Source organism: Camelus bactrianus, chromosome 34, assembly GCF_048773025.1.
Source record: "Camelus bactrianus isolate YW-2024 breed Bactrian camel chromosome 34, ASM4877302v1, whole genome shotgun sequence".
NCBI classification, from domain to species: domain Eukaryota; kingdom Metazoa; phylum Chordata; class Mammalia; order Artiodactyla; family Camelidae; genus Camelus; species Camelus bactrianus.
This window is the reverse complement of record NC_133572.1, coordinates 2,697,584-2,720,267: the sequence shown is the minus strand read 5'-3', so window position 1 is coordinate 2,720,267 and position 22,684 is coordinate 2,697,584. Positions and strand designations below refer to the sequence as shown.

The 22,684-nt window shown below is 63.3% G+C and overlaps 1 protein-coding gene across 3 annotated transcripts in view; it reads left to right on the top strand.

Moving 5' to 3' along the window:
• Nucleotides 1-21,795, top strand: part of TSPAN11 (tetraspanin 11) — a 50,591-nt gene extending 28,796 nt beyond the window's left edge. The window contains exons 3-9 of one of the 3 annotated variants that reach the window (XR_012504033.1): nucleotides 225-416; nucleotides 8,764-8,838; nucleotides 9,802-9,906; nucleotides 12,660-12,818; nucleotides 13,188-13,274; nucleotides 13,443-13,529; nucleotides 17,495-21,795. Coding sequence is in view for 2 of the 3 variants with exons in the window: in XM_074357608.1 (XP_074213709.1) it covers nucleotides 225-416; nucleotides 8,764-8,838; nucleotides 9,802-9,906; nucleotides 12,660-12,818; nucleotides 13,188-13,274; nucleotides 17,495-17,554 (678 nt within the window). In the remaining variant the exon portion in view is untranslated. The remainder of the gene's footprint in view (nucleotides 1-224; nucleotides 417-8,763; nucleotides 8,839-9,801; nucleotides 9,907-12,659; nucleotides 12,819-13,187; nucleotides 13,275-13,442; nucleotides 13,530-17,494) is intronic. The other 2 variants (XM_074357608.1, XM_074357609.1) reach the window with 2 other exon arrangements.
• Nucleotides 21,796-22,684: the final 889 nt, after the last annotated feature.

Below are 22,684 nucleotides of genomic sequence, written 5' to 3'. Positions count from 1 at the left end.
CTCACGACAGGGACGCGAGGGCGTCGTGGTGGGAAGCAGGGGGCTGGGAGTCAGAGCTGGATTCAGACTCTGTCCCTGCTTCTCCCCCGACCACGGACAAGCCTCCGTTTCCCCCTCTCCAAAATGGGCACCCAGATCTTCCCATGGGCTCCTCGAAGGACTACATGCGGTGACACCGGAAAGGTGCCCGGTGCGTAGTGGGTGCTCAGACCGGTTTCCTGCAGGTGGGGGGCGCCGCCGTCATGGCCGTGGGCGTCTGGACCCTGGTGGAGAAGAGCGGCTACCTCAGTGTCCTGGCCTCCAGCACCTTCGCCGCCTCCGCCTACATCCTCATCTTCGCGGGCGCCCTCGTCATGGCGACCGGCTTCCTGGGCTTCGGTGCCGTCGTCCGTGAGGACCGGAGCTGCCTCTCCACGGTGAGTGCACTGCCCAGCCCGGCCTGGCGCCATGGGCGGAGGGAGGGCCACCTGCTCAGCCAATCAGGTTTCTGTGCTGAAAGTTCTGGCAAGTGACAGTGGCCCTGGCCTCTGAGGCCTGAGGAAAGCTGGGGAGGGAGGGGCGGCCGCCCGGGGGTCCGCTGTTTGCCAGGGTCTCCAGGTGCTTGAGACATAAGCCAGGAGGGCATCTCGGTGGTGGTGGCAGGTCTGCTCTTCCTCCTCCTCCCCCTCCTCTTCTCTCCCTCCTCCTTCTTCCTCCTCCTTCTCTGTCCAGATTTTATCTCGATGATTTGCAAAAATATGCAAAAATGAAAAGAATCTGATAATGAATCTCCACGTCCATCCGTCTGTCACCCAGACTCTCTGCTGTCATCTCAGAGCCAGTCCTGTTCACCTGCCCCCACCCAGCCCCAACCCCAACATCCCAAATATCACGTCATCTGTACATATTTCACAGTGAACCTCGAGAACTTCAGCATCCTTTTTTTTAGCAAAGGTAATGACAAGACCATGTCACACCTAAAAACAAAGGACATTCTTAAATGAAATAACCAGGTAGTTTCAGATTTCCCCAATTGACCCATAAACTCCTCTTTATTTTTTTTTTCAGTGTCTTTGAGTCAGGATCTGAATGAGGTCTCTGCATTAAAGTTGGTCGGCTTGCCTCCCAGGTCTCTTAGTCTCCGAGCTCCCCCATCAATTTCTCTCTTTTTTTTCTTGCAATTAATGTGTGGAAGGAACCAGATCGTTTGTCCTTTACTGTCAGTCTGGCCTTTCCAGTGCCGTCCTGGTGACGTTCAGTGTGTTCTGGGAGTTGGATTGAGAAGCTTGATCAGACTCAGGTGTGTTTGTTTGGGCAGGTGTTTCATGGGTGCTGCGGGCTGCAAGGCTCCTTGACGGACGTTCCCCTGGGAAGCGGGGAAGACGGGGGGTCCCCCCCCCACCACTGGCTCCGAGTGTCAGGAGAGGTCAGGGCCGCACTCGCAGGGGCAGGACTCCAGCCCCGACTCGGCCTCCGTGCACCTGTCCCCGGGCCGGCTGCCTTAATCTCCTCCTCAGCAACAAGCCAGTGTGGGCAGAGGGGCTACAGAGCACCCGGACTTAGAGAGGAAGAGCCAGGGTGGGCTCAGTCTGAGTCTCGGTGAGAGACCGGGTTAAGCCTGAGAGGAGTCGGGCGGTGGGAAGAAGCCTTGAGGGGCTGCGCCTCCCCGACCCCCGCTTCCCGGGCCCACCGCCCACGCGGCAGCCTGACCAGGGAGCTGGAGGCAGCTGAGCGACCGTGCCCCACAGCCTCTCTCGCCAGCGATGGCCTAGTTTTTAGCTCCGCGCGCGACAGCGCCTGTGTGCAGGCTCAGCGGGGTAGCTCTCCCCTGCCTAGAAGAAGCCCTTCATCCTGCTCTCAGGGACAGTGAAGCCGAGGTACGGGCCACGGGGATGGTGGTGCCGGCGAGTCAAGGCCTACAGGGACCGGCCACCAGAGCATGGGTTTGTCGTGAGCTCTCTTTCCAGCAGTAGGACAGGTGTGCCCTGAGCCAGCCTGTCCCCGCCAGCCATCCTGGGAGCCTGTGTGACACCCTCATCTGGCCAGTGTTCACTGAATGAGGACACGTGACTGAGGGACCGGACATGTGGGTGGCAGGGGGAGAGGTCCAGCCCTTAGGGGACTGAGGCTTACAGGGCTGCTGGGCCCAGAGAGAAAACCAGTCCCCTGCACCTTTGGTGACCCCACCTTTGCCCTGCTCAGCCCTGGTCCCATAGGAAGTGGGGCTTTTGCTTTGGCCTCTGGTCTCAGGCTGAGCCCTCTGGCCCCGGAGACAGGCTGCCAGGTCTTCCTTCACACCCAGAGCCCTCTCTCTCGGTTCTAAAGGAGCCCTAAGGCCTGGGGTCCCCTGCAGCCAGGGAAACAGACCCCTGCTTTCCATGCAGGGTGCAGTTACAACACAGGGACCCACCTCCCCACATCCTTACGGCGACAGCCCTGAAAAGTCACCACAGTCGTGACCTCCGTGCACCAAGTCCTGTTCCAAATGCCTTTGGTGCTGGTGCCAGCCCTCCCTTTGACAGGTGAGGACGCTGGGGTGCAGAGAGGTTAGGCCAGCGGCCCAAGGTCACCCTGCTGGTGAGTGGCAGGCCCCAGGCCCAGGCTTCCACCGGCAACCCAGCACTGCCTCCAGAAGGCATGATTCACCCCCAGCAGATGGGCGAGGACGCTGGCCTGGGGCGTGTGGACCCCGTGAGGGCTGGAGCTGCCTCTTGGATTCCACTCCGTTAGAATCACCTCCAGGAATCCGAGTCACCCGTGGAGCCCAAGCCTGCTGGAGGCGGGGTGGAGGGCCCGAGAGGAGACGCCATCCTCTGCGTCTGTGGGGCCTGCGTAGAGCGGCTGCCCTCAGAGATCAGGGGGTGCAGATAGGCTCCCACAGGGCCCAGCCAGACCCCGGGGCAGGAGATGGGGTGCGACCTGGGCGCCCCCGCTCTTGTGGTACAATGCAGAAATAACTGCGCACGGGCAGAGCCCGTCCAGTCTAGAGGGGAGCTCGGGCCGTCAGTTCCAACACTCCCTTCAAGGGGCTGCAGGACCCTGGGGGCCAGCGTGGGCCAGTCACCTCGGCATCACTGGGGTGCTCGGTATCGGGGGCCGTTTCAGAGAGCCGTCCAGCCGTGAGGGTGCTTCCTCTCGCCGGTCTCAGAGACCAGAGAAGCCCAGGGTTTGGCCCTCCCAGCACTGGCCTCAGCCTCCTCTTCTTAGGCGGTCCATTTGCAAGACCTGTCCCACCCTCCGGGCTGAGCTGGTAAGGAAACACGTCCCCAGCCTCCCCAGTCACAGCCTGACCATCGCTGGTCTGAGGCCCGCCCAGGGGTCCAGCCCTGTGCCCGGGGCTGTGCAGGAAGGTGTGGAGACTTACTCAGGAAGGCCAGGGACGGGGCCTGGCCAGTGCACACCTCTCTCCCCGCCCTTCTGAGCTTCGGAGGGTCCACAGAGGGAGAGACCGTCTCATCCCCTAGGCCTGGAGGCAGGGCTGGGGTGCAGCCAGATTACTCAGGACAGGCTGGTCCTTCTCCTCAGCTCCCCCCCACCGACCGCGTTCACCTCCACCCCACACAGAACCGATGGCCTGTAGTCCAGCATGACTAACCAGACTCTTTAGGGAGGCGTCAGCTTGAAAGGTTAGGAGAAAGTGCACCTGTGGACGCACACGCACGCACGCACACGCACGCACGCACGCACAGCTGCCCACCCAGGAGTGTGGGGACGGGGCTCACAGATAGCACACCTTGAAGCCTAGAACCTTCTTCCTTTGCTTTTCCCTGCCCATCCCCTGAAAGAACCAAAGGCAGGACCAGCCCAAGGACAGAACACAGGTCGGGCCGGATCCTGAGTGATCCACACCCTGGCCCGTCAGCCCCTGAGTAACCGAGCAGCTGACCGTTTACACCAAGAAGATGGCTGTAAAAAAGGACTTTTCTTGGGTTCATACAAGGAGGAATTTTAAAACCTGGGCTCCCGTTTAGAGGCAAGTGGGGTGCTTAAGGCAGCTTGAAAGTGCTCTGCGGTTCCTGGAGGTTCCTGGTCTCATTTCTTGTTTCCCCTCCATGTCTGACTTCTTTTGAAATCTTTCATCAGCCAAAGGCTGAAGAAAACTCCAAAGGAGAGATGCAGTGAGTCTGGCTCTACAAAGTGGTCCCTGAAGAGGAGGGGGAAGATGAAAGGCCAGGCTCTGAATGATGTGCGTCCAGCTTGGATCAGGAGGAGGGAGGGGCCTGGCGTCAAAGTTCCCGTGAGCTGCCCGGCCGGCCGGGCCGGCCCAGCTCTCACAGGCCCCGCTTCTGTCCCGGCCCCAGCCCCTCCTCCAGCACATCTGCAGCCCCTCAAGGTCACTTTCCCGAGAAGGAAGCGCTCCTGGGGGACAGGAATAGCACAGCTTCGCCGGTGCTGAAGCGATCATCAGCGCGGAGTCGGAAACCCGCAAGGGCGAGAGGGAGCGGGGTTTGAATTATTCACGCCAGCTCTTCTTTTTTAGCGCAAGCCACGTGAGAGCCGATAATTCGGGCCATCTCAGCCTGAGACCGATGAGCAGGACAGATGCCACCCTGATCAAAAGGAAGGGCTATTTTTAGTTTCAAATAGGGACTCTGAAAACTTTCACATCTTCAGCCAAATGAAGATTAGGTCGGATGGTTGAGGCTACGCTGGGCCTTTGTTCGGGGCTCTTTTATATTTAGGGGATGGATTAAAAGGAGGAAGTTCTAGAACCAGTTTATGAAAATGAGGGGCCCCGGATGGCAACGCCTCCGCCACATGCACCCAGACTCGGCTAACCTGGGCAGTAGGGCTGGAATCGGGGACTGCGGCTCAAAGCCGGTTGCAGGGCCGCCTGCACAGCTGGCTCTGGGACCTCCACGAAGTCGCTCGGCCACTCCTGACCACCTTGGTGTCCCCGTCTCCCCGCGGGGGTGAGGTGTGGGGAGACAGGGAAGTATTTTAGGTCTTGCGAAACCAGTCACCACATTATATAAAGATCACAACGTGTGGCTATAATTATCATTTACATCACCAGCACCAGCTCCTCGGAGAGGGAGCCTAAATACATGGAGCAAGGTACCCTCAGGGCCGCAACTCCCAGGGTCCCCAGAGCTGGGCTGGGCCGCCGCCTCTGTGGAAGCTGGTCACGGAGGGGGCACGGAGGGTGTCTAGGTCCCCATTCCCCGGGGGTTTGACCATGTCCTCTCCAGGCTCATTTCGCACCCACACGTTCCTTTGTCGTGGCCCCAAGGGCCACCCAGCCAGGGTGGTCATAGCCTGGTCTGTTGGTGGCACTTTTAACTTTGGGTCGCTGCCCACGTGCGTCAGAGGAAAGTGTCCCACAGCCAGGGCTTGGGGAGCCCCAATTCTGCTCCTTCAGAATGAGGGGGCCTCTCGTCGTCTGTGTGGCTTGGAGCAGGGAGTGGGCAAGAGGTCTCGGGCCTGGCTCTTCGGGAAGCAGGGTCTGAACGTCCCCATGAGCCGTCCTCATCCCACGTGGTCACCTGGGCCCAGCGGGGTCCAGTCCGGCCACACGAGAGAGGCCCTGGGCTGATGTCGGCTCTGCTCTTGCGCCAGGACCGCACGCAGTGGTCCGATGGATGTGGCCCCTTCCTCTGCAGCCCCTGCAGGCCCTCCCCATCAGCCTCCTCCTCGCTGACCTTACTTGGCTTCGGGCTGCCAGGCGGTGCTGGGGTGAACTCCCCACCCTGTCCTGAGCCAGGAGCTGCACAGGCCGGCCGCCACCCAGGCTCGGCCCAGGCCCATCTGCTGCCCAGCCGGCTCTGTCCCGCCCACCCTCACCGGTGCCTCCCACGCAGGGAGTGGCCACTGGCCTTCTTGCGACACGGGACCAGTGTTGGCATCCCAGGTGAGAAAGGAAGATCTGAGGTGACAAGTGGGGGCTGGTTACCTGGCTGCCTGCCACCTGGTCCCCTCAGAGGTGGCGGTGAAGCAGCAGGGCACCGGCGGCGCTGCCGGTGCCGGAGGTCCGCTGTGAGGGCACCACAGAAGAGCCTTGGCCGAGCTGGAGGAAATGTGTGGGTGGGGGAAGGCTGTGGGCCACAAGGTCGTGGTCAGGTGAGGGAGGGCTTTCTGGAAGCCCTGCCCGAGCTCACCGCTGCACAACATAGACGTGATCTGGGCAGTGAGCCCAGGCAGGGCCGGCAGGGACGAAGACAGGCACTGTGTACGCAGACAGCATAACCCAGCTGTGCATAGTCATGGGGACCAGGCTGGGCTGAGTAAAGTGAAGGGGACGGACGTGGGCATCGGAGCCGTGGCTGTGAACCCAGCACAGGTGGGAAGGGTCAGGGCCTTCCCAGGAGGGGCACCAGCCGGACGCCTGGCCTGCCTGGCCCTAGTGCCCCGGCCCCAGAAGCCAGGCAGCCAGCATCCCAGTGCGGGAGGATCCCAATGAACATGACCTTTCCCCTGCCTCCCAGGGGCTGTCACCCTGAGCTGTGATTCAGGCCTCCCTGGCACAGGTGAGTCACACACCTGCAGCCCTCCCGAGGCTGAAGCTGCTGCCTGGAGCCGGTAACCGTGCCCAGCGAGTACACAGCCGTCCACTCCCTGGCACCCGCCTCGGTCCCCCCAGAGCCCATCCTGACCCTCACTCCCCTCCCGAAGGCGTCTTTACAGCCGGAGCTCCTGGGCGGGAGGGAGCATGACAGCCTCCGGGGACACTTCCCCTCCTGACAGCTCCGGCAGGTGGGGTGGCCCGTTTGACGCCTGTTTGACGCCTTGGAACGGTTTTGAGGGGCTGGCAGGTGCTAATTTAGCCTCCTGTGACGTTAGGGATGTGGCTGGGTCCTCCCCCTCCCCACCAACCCTCCTCCCCAGGGGGCTTCAGTAGCCACCGTGGCAGCGACCTCCCCGGCAGCAGCACGACCCTGCACGTCAGGGCCACCCTCCTGCATGTTTTGCAGCTCAGCCGTGACGGAGAAGAGCCCTCCGCCCCCCGCAGAAGGAAGGGGCCAGGGCTGCCCTCCCCGCCATATGGCCAGCAACCCCCATTCACTCACAGGCGCTCCATCTCTCCCTCCCCGAGACTGACCGAGGGCACACGGTGCGCACCCGGGAGGCCCAGGGAGCGAGTGGCAGTCACGGCACACAGGGTCCTCTGTGGCAGGAGAGCGGCCTCCATACCGGACAGGGCAGGGCCGGGCAGGGCAGGGGAGTGCAGGGGGTGTCAGAAGAGCTGGGGGCCAGGCACGTTCCTGGCGCCCGCGGTGTGTGTCACTGCAGCCATGCTCCGCTCCGTGGGCCGGGCAGCTCCCAGGAGGGTGACAACCTGGCCTGGGTGACGGAGCCTCCTGCCCGCTGACGGGTCCGACTGCTGTCGCCCGTGAGCTCCGGGAGCAGGAAGCAGGTCAGGCCTCCGTGAAGCCTGATTCCCCTCTCGCTGGGGCCTCTCACCCCCTGGGTGAGGTGAGGCTGCCGTAATCCCAGCCTCTGGTCATGGCTGTGGCCGCGTGTGTGCACAGGGGACCGGAAGGCTGATTCTAGCGCACCCAGATCACCGAGCCACGTTTCCTAACTCACACCAAGGTGCCGGTGCTCCCCACCCATCCAGAGCCAGCCAGCGGCTGAGCCTGGACCCGAACCCAGGTTAGCTGACATCCCCGGCCGCTGTTCAGGTTTTCAGGGCCTGTATCTCAGTGGCTCCTCGCGCAGAGAGGGCCCATCCACAGGCCTCTTGGCAGCCTCCTGCTTAGCTCATCCGAACCCCGTTCAGCTTCCATGGACAGACGCACATGCGGCCCTGCCCAGGGCCCCACCACCTCTCCTTCATCCAAACTCTTCCCTGTGGCAGGAAAAGTCCACAGGGCCCCAGAACGTGCCCTCATGGAACCTGCAACTCCCTTCCCCACTTCTAGACGTCATCCAGGTACCTAGGAGCCTGGAGAACCCCATGCAGACAGCCCCCAGCCTCCATCCGGAGCCCACACAGGTGTCCAGAGGCCACTGTGGACTCCACACCCCACCACATCCAGCCTTCTCTGCATCCTCGCCCAGACAAGGCGGGGGACGCCTGGCCCTGGTGGGAAACGGACAGAGCTCGGACAGGCGGGCCTTTCCTGAGGCAGCGCTGAGCTTGGGATAGGAAGGGGACGGGCATCAGGGACCTCCACGTGCGCTCTCAGGGCCAGCCTGCCTCCACTATGCAGAGACTGGGGACGTTTCTTGCTCCCCCGCTGGGGGCAGCTCTGATGCTGGGAGTGGTGGGGCCCAGGAAGATGTCTGCGAAAGGAAGCCTTGCTGTTGGGTGGGAAGTTCTTTCTCTGTGCCTGGTTTGTGCTTCCCTCCTCCTCTACCTGGCATCTCATTCTTAGAGAGGCCACTTGGGTGTCACCTCCTCCGGGAAGCCCTCTCTGACTGCCCTTCCCCACCCGGGGCCGCCTCCTCGAGCTTGCCCCGTAATACCATTTATAACAACGTGGTAATCACTTACTCATCCGTCCCCTCAACCAACAGTTGAGGGTGAGCATTGCCTTACTTACCACACCTGCACACAGTAGGTGCTGAGTGCATACTGGCCGGTGGATGGAGTAACAAGCTGACAGCAGACCAGTGTGCGAAGGGGTGAGTGAGGAGCTCCGTGCCAGCAGCCAGCAGGGGCCATTGTGTCCAGAGCTGATGGGAAGAGTGGGAAGACGGTGTGAGAGATGGGGCCCCGGACAGGCCGCCCCAGGCCCCCCACTGCTTTGGGGAGATGTTTGTCATTGAGGTTCTGCAGGGCTGTCTGCCCACCCGCCCAGGCTGGACCCCGTGGTGACCGCCCTCTCCCCTCCCTCCTAGTACTTCTCCCTGTTGCTGGTCATCTTCCTCGTTGAGCTGGTGGCGGGGGTGCTGGCCCACCTGTACTACCAGAGGGTGAGTGGACCGTCCTGCTCTCTCCCCATCAGCACCCCCAGGAGGGACAGTAGGGGAGGGGTGCATGGGGGTGGGGGGCGGCGACATGCAGGGTGGTCCCAGCCCTACCCTCCTGTGCTGGACAAGATGAGGTGGTCAGGTCCCCTCCCACCAGGTGCTCTGTGGATCAAGGGTTCGAGGTCACGCCCAGGGTGATACTTGGCTGGTAAAGACAGGTGACCACACTGTCCTTTCCCACCAGCGCCCACACATCTGACGGGCACCCTCAGAACAACAATCATAAATTTGACCATAACCTCGTAATCAGAATGAAAATCAACAGACACAGTCAGCCCTCTGTCTCCATAGGTTGCACATCCACAGATTCAACCGACTGTGGACCCAAAATATTCAGAAAGCAGTTCCAGAAAGTTCCAAAAAGCAAAACTTCAACTTGCCACACGCAAGTATTTCCATAGCATTGACACCGCATTCACAATGAGTTACGTAGCATTGGCGTTGTGCTGGGTATTATCCGTAACCCAGAGATGACTCGGAAGAACGCAGGAAGAGGCCCGTAAGCTGCATCAGATACTGCCCGGCTCTATATGAGGGACTTGGGCGTCCGCGGGAAGTCCGCGCTGGTCCTGGAACCCCACCCCCGGCCGTACGAACAGACAACTGCATTTAAACACCCAGTGCCTGGCCTCAGCCTTGCCGTCCCACCAGCTCTGAGCTGTCTGTCCCCCTGCTGTCTCCCCGCTCCGCTGGCCACTCGGCCCTTAGCGTGGGTCCCCACCTCTGCAACGCCATCTCCAGGGCCCCGCCTTCCTTGTGGCCTCCCGCCCATGGTCCCATGTCACCGTGCAGGAGGCCTCCGCTCCAGCCATTCAAGCCAGTCATGCTCTGGGGTAGCTGAGGTGGCCTGGGGGCCGGATCGGGTGGGTGGTCTGCTGACGCTGCTCCCCCCGCCACCCCCTTCAGCTGAGCGACGAGCTAAGGCAGCACTTGACCCGGACCCTGGCAGAGAACTACCGGCAGCCCAGCGCTGCCGAGATCACGGCCTCCGTGGACCGTCTGCAGCAGGATGTGAGCACCCGCCCTGCAGGCCTGAAGCCTCTGCCCTCGGTCCTGCCTCTGTCCCTTCCCACCTGTGTGACCCTGGGCGTTCACTCACCTTCTCTGAGCTTCCCTTGCCATGTCTCTGAAATGCCTCACGGGTGTGTGAGCGTTAAATACGATCACGTAGGTACAAGTCCCTCCTGCCACGGAAGTGCTTACAGAGCCCTGGTTCTTCCCTTCCTCCTCCTCTGCCCTCGCCTCCACCACGGCTCCCCCAACCACCTCCTCCAGGCCCGCCCCCTGGGTGCCCGGTGGGCAGGAGCCGGCTGTGCTGGGATCCGGCTCCTCCCATCAGCAGGGCTGCCCCCTTCCTCCCTGCGGAGCTGGCCGGTGAGGCTCGGTGAGAGTGAGCTGGGGCAGGCAGAGGGATGTCAGCAGAGCCGCTGTAAGGACGCCCCAGAACTCAGGGGACAGAAAGGTGGTCTCTCCTTTCCCAGAAGAGACTCAGCAGATCCGTCTAGTGAGGTCCATGGTCCTGCCAGAGGGAGGGGAGGGGCAAGGGGACCTCAGACCAGTCCGGCAGCCACTGGCCACACTGGCTCCTAGCATCTAAATCAAAGGTAAAACTCAGCTCCTCGGTCACACCGGCCACATCGCAGTGCCCAGTAGCCCCATGTGTTTAGCAGCCACCAAGCTGGATGGCATAGACAGGGCGTTTCCGTCGTGGCAGAGAGGACTCAGGATCCTGGTGGTTCCGTGTCTGAGAATTTGAGGCAGCTCCACCTGCCCACCCTGGACCCTGCTCCCTGCCACCCACCCCGCCCTCGCCCTGTGGGCCTGGCTCCATCCTGCGTCCACAGACCCCCCCCCAAGGCCTGAGGCCGTGGTCTTTTTGCGGGGACACATAGGCAAGTAGCGAGAAAAGAGCCTGGGGGGCTCTGAGATCTAGCTGCAACTTCGTTCAGCCGGGGAGGCCCCGGACCCACCTCCCCACGACTGGCCCAGCTCCCAGTGGGCTCGTGACCTCTAATGTAGTGGCCAGGGGCGCGGTGTACACACGGGCGTGCACACGCCCTGCTGGTCAGCACCGTCTCTGCACTCAGAGGCCCTCCCACGTGGGAGCTGTGCCTGAATCCCTGCCCTGGGGCCTTTCGCACCAAGCCTGACACCCCGCAGGCCCCTGCGGTCAGTGCGAGGCTGGAGCGCGCTGGCCTGGAGAGGACGGGGGCGCAGCAGGAGGCAAGGGAGCCGGTGCTGGGCGTCTGCTGGAGGCCCCGGGGGACACAGAGCACGTGGACTCGGGCCCTCACACAGCTAGAGCCGGGGGGGGCCTGCAGGACATGGGCCCAGCCTGCATCTTAGGCCTGAGGGGCTCCGGGCTGCCCCGCATGTGCCCACGTGTCTGTGTTCACGTATATACAGTGACCGTGGGGGTGCCGCTTGCTAACCGCCTACCCTGTGGAGGGCCCCCAGCCAAGTGCTTACGTGGTTGCTGCTCTCAGGCTTCACAACAGCCCGCACAGAGGCCCGTGGTTATCCCCACGTTACAGGGGACGAAACAGGCCTGGGGAGGCTAAGTTACCTGTACGGGTGACACGATGACACGAGAGGACACTCCCACGTGCCTCCCAGCCTAGCTGTTCCCTGCTCTCCGCGCTGTTCCCCGCTCCCTGTGCTGTTCCCTCCGCCTGGCTCCTGGGATGGCTCTGCCCCCTGGGGGGCGCTTCCCCGGCCCTTCGTCCTCTAACCTCTCCTGCTAGAGCGATGGTCAGTGAAAAGCTCCGGGAAGCCAGGGGCCTGTTACTCGAATTCAGGCCCAGGGCCTGGCTTCACTCCTGGCATGCTGCAGGAGCCTAATAAATGCTTGTTAGATGTACCTCCACCCGACCACACCCACACCCCCGAGAGGCTCACGACAGCTGAGTTCTGTGACCCCTGAGGGGACTTGGGTCTCAGCCCCCAGCTCAGAGGGCAGGAGGTGCCCACGCCCAGCTGTCTCTGGCTCCCCGGAGACCTGGGCTGGCGCCGCCTGCCCTGGAGCCGTGCAGGAGGCCCATCTTGTTCAGCACCCACACTGGCCCCTCTGGCCAGCACTGATCTGCCCACATGGTGGCCTCGGACCACTTCTGTGTCCTGCAGACCCAGGGACTCTGAGGCCTCAAGGCCTGGGTGGGGGCACCTGAGCCTCTGGCGTGGCTGGGTCCATCCCTGGGGTCTTACCTCCGTGGACCACCGGGAAACCACCTCCTTGTGGTTTGGCCCTGCCCTGGGCCTGCTGCCCAGTGGTCCACAGCCGCACTCCTCGGGGACCCACCTGCATCCATCTCCCCATCCATCATCTCACAGGCCCTCCCTGCCCCCAGGACACCCAGCACAGCCTCCTTAGAGGACTTGGGTGGACAGAAGAGGTAGCGATAAATCGGGGGGTTGGGATTTGCAGATGCTAACAACTGTGTGTAAAATAGATCAGCCAAAAGGTCCTGCTGTACAGCACAGGGAGCTATGTTCAATACCTTGTCATGGCCTTTAATGAAATCGAATATGAAAAGGAACATATATATTTATAAAAGATAGCGACCAGGTGTCCTGCAGCCAACTCTCCCCCTGCCTAAAGAGAGGGCCCCAGAGTCCAGCTCCCTACTCAGAACCGGGGAGGGAAAAGTCTCGGACGGCAAACAGGGATCGCGTTAGGCTTTGAAGACAGTCCTGTGGCCCCGTGACCGAGGGGCTGGGGGACCCCAGGCTCCCTCCTTACCTGCAGCCTCTGCCTCTCGCTCCAGTTCAAATGCTGCGGGAGCAACAGCTCGGCCGACTGGCAGCACAGCACCTACATCCTGTCTCGGGAGGCCGAGGGCCGCCGGGTGCCTGACAGCTGCTGCAAGACAGTGGTGGCCCGTTGCGGCCAGCGGACCCACCCCTCCAACATCTACAAGGTGGAGGTAAGTGCCCAGCTGGCTGGGGCAAGCGGGGGGCCCCGGCTGGGCATCCCGGAGCCTGGAGCCTGGCTGGGTGGGCTTGGCAGGTGGGTGGGGAGAGGTCACACTTACTCACTGGCCACAAGACAGCAGCGGGCCTTCAAAGGTCCCCACGGAGCCTGGGGACGGCAGCTGCCCCTGGGAGGTCCTGGGACACCATGGCGTGCACCTGGGTCACCTGAGAAGCCCGTGGGCACTTGAAAGGCTGGACCTGGCCCTTTAAGTGTCTAGCCTCCCTCAGCTGAGCGGATGCAGCCCCCTGCCAGCTCTCCCTTCCTACGCTCACCCGCTTCTGGGCCGAGGTGTGTGTGACCTGCCTTCTGGACCTTACAGGGCGGCTGCATCACCAAGCTGGAGCAGTTCCTGGCCGACCACCTGCTGCTCATGGGCGCGGTGGGCATCGGGGTGGCCTGCCTGCAGGTGAGCCGGAGCAGGGATTTGGGGTGGGTGTTGTCTGAGCTCCGAGCCCCTCGCCCACTGGCAGAGGTCTCAGATCATGGCTCTCTGCCCACCCCTGCCCTGCCTGCCCTCTCCTTCCCACCTCCTTCTGCAGCCAAAGGTAAGTCAGATGGTCACTCTCTCCCCCAGAAAACATGATGGAAAACACCTGGGGCCTGGGGCCACCTTGAACTTGTAAGGAAGAGAGCCCCGGGAGGAGTGGGAGTGTGGGCCCAGGTATGTGCATGCACCCTGTGTGTGCACGCGGGAGCTGTGTGCACAGCCTGCTGTGGTCCCGTGGGCCTGGGGTGTGTCTGCATGCATCTGGGTGTACGTGGTCGGGGCTGGATGCACTGTGTGTTCGGGTGTCTGTGCATGTGTGTATATGTCTGTGCATGGACACACGCTCGTTACTGTGTGTGTGTGTGTGATGCACATGTGGACGCCCCTGGGGCTGTGTGCGCCCCTGCACATACCTGGCTCTGTGCTCTGAGGGTGAGCGATGCCCTTTGCTCCATTTCATCACTCCACAACCTCCCCCAGCCACTGCCCCGGAGTCTAGTGGAGGGTGGAGAGGGCTCGGGGGCCGGGCAGATGCAGCGAGCAAGGGTCCTGCGTGCCCACCTCGCCCGGCACGCCCGCGTCAGCCCAGCAGGTTCTAGAGCAGCCATGTCCCGCCCTGTCCTTCCCTGTCCTGGTACCATAAGCGCCGTGGAGGGAGGGTCCGAGCAGTGGCCGGCACCGGAGGACCCAGTCCCCTTCTGCCTCTGCTCCCGTGTGGGGTGAGCGGGCACCTCCCCGCCCCTCGGCTCCTTCCTCCGCAGCACGCGGACCCTTCCCCAGCCCCATGAGGTTACGTGGGAAGGAGGGGGTGCGGGCAATGCGCTGACTGCGCCTGCGCGCGGGAAGGCCTCCCAGTGGACGCTGCCTGCAGCCTCCGAGTGGCTTCAGGTGCTCTCCAACCCCCACCACTGCCGGAGCCCGTCCAGGGGAGCAGTCATGTCCTCCCCGACTTACAGAGCAGGCGGGTGACTTCCTCAGGGTCTCACCTCCTGAACTGGCACTGGGTCTCCGGGCACCTGGTCCGTGGCTCTCCCAAACTCCGACCCCCAACACAGAGTCCGTGGAGGGAAGCAGGGGTGCCGGCAGCTGGCTTGGGGAGCCTCCCCGTGTCCGGTTCCTTCCAGATCACCACGCTGCCTGCCCACCTCTGTCTGCGCACCCAGGGATCTAGGGAGAGGGCCCACCCTCCGGAGGGGACCAGGCAACCTAGTGTTGGTTATTTCATCTCTGAGCCTCAGTTCCTCACCTGTGAAATGGGCTTAATTGTACCGCAGGTGGTGACTAGAGGGACTAGGCAGTGAGCACGTAGATCCCTGGCCAAGCAACCAGCAGGTGCTCAGTGAACGGTGCCCACTGTGACGTGTGGCTGCCAGGCGGGCACAGTGTCTCACAGAAGAGCCAAGAAGTTTCCCGGCTGGACCAGGCCGCCCCTTCACCTGCACTTGGGCAGGCACAGCAAGCCAGGGGCGCTCGCACAGCCCCTCTCGCCCCAGGGCAGGGTGCTCTGTGCTGCAGCTCCTGCTCCAACTTCGGGGGTCAAGGGGCCTGCTCTGCGGACACCAGCCAGGCCTGGGCCACTCTCTCTGTCCGTTTTCTCCTGACCTCGGGCCTCGAAAGCCTGAAGTTAAAGACAAGGCCGGTGAGGTCAAGGGCAGGGAGTGGGGCCCATGAGTCTGAGGCCAGGGGGAGGTGAGTCCAGCTGGAGGAGTGACGCCAAGGAGGCCGGGTCACTGGGCAGGGTGCCCGCAGCCCCCCACTCACCCCCACCACGGGGGGCTCATCCTCCATGGCACAGCGCGGAGCTGTGCTTCCTCATGTCCCTGAGATGGCATCACCTGGCCACCGCCGCAGGCCCCATCCCTGGCCCATTTTCTCCAGCCTTATCCCTGAGGACTCCGAGCCTCGGGCTCCAGTGCCCCCTGCTGGCCTGTTTCAGAACTACCGCCCGAGTCCACGTGGGCACCCGCCTTGAGGGGTGCTCGGGCCAGACTGTCACCCAAACCTGATTCCAGCTGAGCATCCTTGCTGCTCCTGGATGTGTGGACCAGACACTGGTCTGCTCAGAGACCAGGGCAGGCTGGACGGCCAGGATGCCGGAGGGGGAGGGGTCTCCCTGAGCCTCTGAGCAGCGTTCCCAGCCTGGGCTGCACGCTGGGATCACCCAGAGGGCTCTAAAATGCCCGCATTGCAAGGTGGAAGCATGAGCCCAGAGAACTCGCAAGACATGGGACCGGGATCTGCAGGGCACTAGAAGGGAAACAGAAAGGTCCTCTTGGAATGGCTTCTTGGGACCTCCCTGGCCCTTCACTGATGGCCTTGACGACAGCCAGGCGCTGGTCAAAACCCTCAGAAGAAGCTGAAGCCCTGCCCTGGCAAGCACCACATCCAGGCAGGCGGCCAGGAGGGCACCACGCCCCGTACCCGTGCCGGCTGGGCCCTGCAGCCCGTCCCGCCCACCGTCTGCCGCCCCTGCTCCTGCAGCCCCTCGTCCTGTGTTCTCCCCACTCGCCCCGGTGCTGGCCGCTCGGAGCTGTCTGTGTGGGTTCCTCCGAGTCCTCAGTCAGGAAGGGGACACTGGTGCTCACTTGGGGACCAGGTAGTTAGTGTCCATGGCCCGTCTGCTTGCATCAGGGTGGTGTGTGTGTATGTGTGTACGGACACGCATGGATATCCCCCTCATTGTGCCTTCCCTGGGGGGCACCCGGGGAACACACACAGTGCACAGAGTGTGCGTGCAGGACGCTTAGCCCTCCCGGTCCTCCCTGGCGTGAGACATGCACCACAGGGGACATGGACACAAGTCTGTGCTGGTCTAACCCTCCCCATCCGGCCTCCCCCTTGGCAAGGATCAGAAAGACCCGGATAACCCCACAGGACAAGTCATCGAACCATGAGGGGCCCGCGCGACCCCTGGATGGGATGGCTGTGACAGCCACCCGCTTTAAGCCACCTTTCAGCATGTGGCTCCGAGTCCCAGGGGTGGCTTAGCACCGCTCTTAGCACCAAGGCTGAAAGCTATGTTCCCAGGGGTGACCCTCCCACGTGGGGACGGAGGGGAGGGAGGAGGGGGACGCAGAAGGGCTCACCCCTGCGCCCTCCTTGAGCCTCATAGCTCGTGCCTGCAGCCCCGGGACATCCCCTCAGCCCATCCTCCTCGGTGGGCGTCCAGGCGTGCCCTGGCAAGACCAGGTCAGCAGCAGCCGCTGGGAGAGTGTGGGGCAGATGGGGCACTGTTTGCTGTACTTGGGAAACCCTCCTCAGCCCGTGTCCACCTCTTGCGGGCAGGGAGCCAGGAGCACGCGGCGTCGTCTTTGCCGGAGCACCACTATGGTCCTGGGCTCCTTGCTCTGACCCGTCCCCACCGTCCCATCCTCAGCACATCCTTGGGTGGGAGGGAGGAGAGGGAAAGGAGGAAGGAGGAGGTGCACGGAGGGCAAGGTGAGGAATAAAGGGTGGAGTTTAAAGATGGGAAACTGAGACTCGAGAGGTGATGGCCCAGCACTGCCTGGCGTCAGGCAGCTAGTGGATGTGACAGAGGGGCTGGCAGCAGGCTCCGGGCCCAGGGTGGGGGCTGCATCCCCAGCTAATTCACAGGACAGTGCCAGTTCTGGGAGGCTCACATCAGAGCCTCAAATTTCCCTCCTACACACCAGCCAGACACTCGACTCAGGCCCGAGTTTGGCTCTGGCGTCTGAGAGCAGCAAGACGCAGACTCTTTCCAGAGAAAGGCTGCTGCAGACAGCAGCGAGGGAGTGGAGATGTTACCACTCGGGACCTAAGTCACTAGGGCCATCCCTGGGGAAGCTCCGGGAACACAGCCCAGCAGCGAGGACGGGATGCTTGCCATAGGGCGGGCCCTCCCCGGGCCCCAGAATTGTCACCTATGGTATAAGGACAAGGTCCCCAGGCCATGCGTGCCTGTCAAGTGTGAGAAACACTGCTCCCGGCCAGTCATTCTCAGTGCGTCCCCAGCTCCACCCCCAGTCTCCCCTGGGGGCTTGCCAGCCGTGCAGAATCTCGGGCCCACCCGGGCCTGCTCTTCATCGCGGCCCGCGCGTGCGCCTGGCGGGGGGCCGGCTCAGGGCTCGCCGGCCCGCAGAGCGGCGGCTCTGACCTCCGTGCCTGCTCTCTGCCTCCAGGTCTGCGGAATGACCCTCACTTGCTGCTTGCACCGGAGGCTCCAGCTGCGTTCTTACTAACGTGCCCAGCCACGCCCCCTCCAGTTGCTGCACCGGAGGCCCCAGCTGCGTTCTTACTAGCGTGCCCAGCCACGCCCCCTCCAGTTGCTGCACCGGAGGCCCCAGCTGCGTTCTTACTAACGTGCCCAGCCACGCCCCCTCCAGTTGCTGCACCGGAGGCCCCAGCTGCGTTCTTACTAGCGTGCCCAGCCACGCCCCCTCCAGTTGCTGCACCGGAGGCTCCAGCTGCGTTCTTACTAACGTGCCCAGCCACGCCCCCTCCAGTTGCTGCACCGGAGGCCCCAGCTGCGTTCTTACTAACGTGCCCAGCCACGCCCCCTCCAGTTGCTGCACCGGAGGCCCCAGCTGCGTTCTTACTAGCGTGCCCAGCCACGCCCCCTCCAGTTGCTGCACCGGAGGCCCCAGCTGCGTTCTTACTAGCGTGCCCAGCCACGCCCCCTCCAGTTGCTGCACCGGAGGCCCCAGCTGCGTTCTTACTAACGTGCCCAGCCACGCCCCCTCCAGTTGCTGCACCGGAGGCCCCAGCTGCGTTCTTACTAACGTGCCCAGCCACGCCCCCTCCAGTTGCTGCACCGGAGGCCCCAGCTGCGTTCTTACTAGCGTGCCCAGCCACGCCCCCTCCAGTTGCTGCACCGGAGGCCCCAGCTGCGTTCTTACTAACGTGCCCAGCCACGCCCCCTCCAGTTGCTGCACCGGAGGCCCCAGCTGCGTTCTTACTAACGTGCCCAGCCACGCCCCCTCCAGTTGCTGCACCGGAGGCCCCAGCTGCGTTCTTACTAGCGTGCCCAGCCACGCCCCCTCCAGTTGCTGCACCGGAGGCCCCAGCTGCGTTCTTACTAGCGTGCCCAGCCACGCCCCCTCCAGTTGCTGCACCGGAGGCCCCAGCTGCGTTCTTACTAACGTGCCCAGCCACGCCCCCTCCAGTTGCTGCACCGGAGGCCCCAGCTGCGTTCTTACTAACGTGCCCAGCCACGCCCCCTCCAGTTGCTGCACCGGAGGCCCCAGCTGCGTTCTTACTAGCGTGCCCAGCCACGCCCCCTCCAGTTGCTGCACCGGAGGCCCCAGCTGCGTTCTTACTAACGTGCCCAGCCACGCCCCCTCCAGTTGCTGCACCGGAGGCCCCAGCTGCGTTCTTACTAACGTGCCCAGCCACGCCCCCTCCAGTTGCTGCACCGGAGGCTCCAGCTGCGTTCTTACTAGCGTGCCCAGCCACGCCCCCTCCAGTTGCTGCACCGGAGGCCCCAGCTGCGTTCTTACTAACGTGCCCAGCCACGCCCCCTCCAGTTGCTGCACCGGAGGCCCCAGCTGCGTTCTTACTAACGTGCCCAGCCACGCCCCCTCCAGTTGCTGCACCGGAGGCTCCAGCTGCGTTCTTACTAACGTGCCCAGCCACGCCCCCTCCAGTTGCTGCACCGGAGGCTCCAGCTGCGTTCTTACTAACGTGCCCAGCCACGCCCCCTCCAGTTGCTGCACCGGAGGCCCCAGCTGCGTTCTTACTAACGTGCCCAGCCACGCCCCCTCCAGTTGCTGCACCGGAGGCTCCAGCTGCGTTCTTACTAACGTGCCCAGCCACGCCCCCTCCAGTTGCTGCACCGGAGGCCCCAGCTGCGTTCTTACTAACGTGCCCAGCCACGCCCCCTCCAGTTGCTCCCCTTGAGTTCAGGTGCCCAGATCCCACCGGCCAGGCCTGCGGGGTCCCGTCGGCTGGCCTAGAAACTCCCACACTCTGTGCCAGCCCCTTCGGACCCACCGAGTGCCTGAGACCGTGGCTCCTGCAGCTCCACCAAGGCGGGGGGCCCTCGGCCTCCGCCCTCCAACTCCGAGCGCTTGTTCCAGAATCCCCGGGCAGGATACGGATCCCCTTGGGAGCCACAGCCAGAGCCTCGCCAGGCATGGCCCCTGGGGACTCCGCTGCGTCCCAGCTCCGGCCCCAGGCCCCCGGGTACACCTGCGCTCGGTACGTGGCCCCCCCGTGAGTGCAGAGCATTCCTCCTGCCTCCATGGCTCTGAAAGTGCATCGGATGGGGGGGTTCCAGACGGCTCTGCCCCCAGAAGCCCCAGCCCTCCCCTCAACCCTCCTCACCTGGAGGGGAGGGTGCCTGTGGTGGCCTGGTTCCTCCCTGCAGGGCCCAGGAGCCAGGCGGTGGGGAGCTGGGGTTGGGCTGCGGCAGGCAGAGGGGAGCCCCCGGGACAGGGAGCAGGCGGCCCCCTTGGCCCCCCCACCGTGAGCAGTTCCCCTGGGAGACCATGGCCCCAGGCCCCGTCTCCAGCAGGTGCCCCTCGCGGGTCTCCTGTCTGTGGCCTGATTCTCAGGAAGGCCAGGCTTTTAAAACCACCTTCAGCTCTTAATGTTGGTGGGAGAAACCTCCCTCCTGATTAAACTGAATCTCAGACCCTGCAAAGTTGGAGCCTCTGAGAAGGTGCAGCTCTGAGCAGAGGGGCGCTCTGCCCTGAACCTCCCCGTCCTGGCTCCTGGACCCCCCGGCCGCCTGCAGGGGCCCCGCTCCGCTTCCTGGAGTGGATAGAGCCCCCACTGAGGTTCTCTCCTGCATCTCTGAGTTGCTGAACTTTCCCGAAGAGTGAGGGAGAACAGAAAGGAGGTCCTCGCAAATACGGGGGACCGATGCTGCCAGTTTTCCAAAGAACACGTGTCAACTCGTAAGACAGCCGTGGGGCCCCTCCACGTGCCTGTTGCAAGCGGGCAGCTCCCAACACCAGAGCTCACGCCGGCTTCCCCATCTCCCGGGTCCTGGTCCCCCTCCTCCCGCTTCCCTTCCCTGAGATGAGGCCCTTTGTGATGCGTAGACCACGCCAGGAAAGGCCACACCTTGCCTCCCCAGTCCCTTGCTGACCCGGATCGGTCCCAGGTGAAGGGTGTTTTCTCTCCCATTCCTGGGTCAGTGCTGCCCCCAACACAGCTCCAACCACACTGAGGCCGCACACCCCCGGAAGAGGCATTGCCCTCATGCACAGAGAATCCCGGCCCCGGGCTCCCCCGGGGGGGACTGTCAGAGCCCTGGCTGCGCCATCCTCCAGGGGGTCTCCAACGCGAATTCATTAAAAGAGAGACCAGCTTCCCAGCAACCCCAGGCCGCGCCGAGGCCGCAAAACCGTGCCCTGATGATCTCTGCGGCCCTGACTCCCTGGGACTCGTGCTGATAATCAAGAAATGACCATGACTCCTCAGTCTCTGCAGGGCTGGGTATCAGATTGACAAGTCTTACCACGTGAGGGCTGCAAAGGAGAGTGCTGTGTTCTTCCTGCCGAGGGGCCTGCGGGAGGCGGGGGTGGCAGGAGGTGCCATGCTGGCCCGCGTCTGTCCCTGGTGGGGCCCCTGCGTTCTTCATGGAGGTCAGCCGGGCTCGTGCAGGTTGCTTCAGGGTGATGGGCGTGTGTGCCCTGCGCAGCCTTGTCCTGGGGGAGGCCCGCCTGGCTGAGGGCAGGGTTCGCTGTGATTCTTCCCTGGGCACCATCCTTCCCAGACGGCTACTGCAGAGGGAGAGGACGGCCCAGAACTTTCTGGAACTGTGACCTTATTCGCGCCTGGGAGGTGAGACAGGGTTGGAGGAGACAGAGGCCCAGGATAAGGCAGGTTCCGATGGGGCACACAAAAAGGACTGGAGTTGGGAGCGGGGAAGCCGTTCCCTGGAGCCGTGCCTGCCCTGCCTGTGAGGAGGCAGCTCTGCACCCAGGACAGCCCCTCCCGGGTCCCTGCTCAGAGGTGTCACAGTCACGAGCTCCTTGGAGAGGGTAGGACACGATGCTGGAAGCACACACGAGTCCAGAAAAGAAGTCAGCATTCTGCAGAGATCTGGACACGGCAGGGGCCGGAGCCCACACGGCGCCGGTCAGCACATCCTCACCTGGACAGGGCTGCCCTCCCTCAGCAGCCCTGTTTTCCCACCACCTTCTGCCTCGGGAGAGCCCCCTTTGTCTGTTTTGGTGCAATGCACAGCCCCGCACTCACCCACAGCCTTCTGTGGGCCCCCTTCACCTGCATAAGTGCCAGACACACCCCTACAAGTGCCTCGAAGAGTTCATTCCAGGCAGCCCGGTGTCGGGGGCAGTCCAGCTCCTGGGACCCGCCGCCTCTGGATATGGGTGGTCCCAATGTTCTGGATGTTGCCTTACCTACTGCGCACAGAGATGGCTCTAGGTGTGAGCACGCCCCTCTCCTTAGCCTCAGCGTGAGCCCCACCTCTCAAGCGGGGGCCGCGACAATAAAGGGATTGCAGCCCAGGCTGCCTTCTGTCTGGACCTCCTCCTCCGCAGGGAAGTCCCGGCCCGGCTCATCAGACCCCCTGCTCTGGGCTGAAGGTCACTAGTGATGGCAGGGGGCGGGCAAGGCCGTGATGGGAACCCACAGGTCGCGCTGGGTTGTGTCCTGCGTCTCTCATCCGCCCACAAGGGTCTTCCGCTCTGGCTGCAGGCAGAGTCAGACTCAAACAGAGAGCCTGGCCGCCCCTCTGCGTGCTCCCGGCATTGCGCCCCGACGTCTCCCCCAGGCGTGCACACACACACACACACACACACACACACACACACACACAAGTGTGCCCGGGGCGGAGGGGCACCTCTGCAGGCCCCTGCCCGCTGCACACAGGCCGCACTGGGGTGGTTCGCACAGCTGTCTGAACAGCCCTGGCGGCCAATGGGGGCTTGGTCAGGGGTGGGTGGGCAGCGAGAAGCCTTCGTGAAGCTGCCCCCGCGGTGGCTGCCAGCGGGCCTGTCACTTCCCAGCAGGTGCTGATGCCACACGTCAGTCCCGAGGGCTGGGCTGTCAGGCTGCAGCCACGCGGGCTGTCTCTAGCTGGACTCGGCTCCCCACTCCCTCCCCCAGCTGAGAGTAGAGAGGCTGTCTTGGGGGGAAGAGAAGCCCCCACGCCCCTGTCCCTCCTGTGTCCCTCGCTGGCTGCAGCCCTGTTCAGCAGTGACTGAGCAGGATGGCAAGGTCACGGCGGGGGACCCAGTGGAACCCTCTGGGTCATTTCAGGGGTGAAGGGATCAGTGAGTAAAGCGTGCATCCAGCCTTTTCCATCAGCGTGGTCCCTGCACTCTGTCCTCTGCCAGGCCCACCAGAGCCAAGAGGGTAAGTAATGTTCCCATTGGCCTGGGTACCATTTCAAAAGG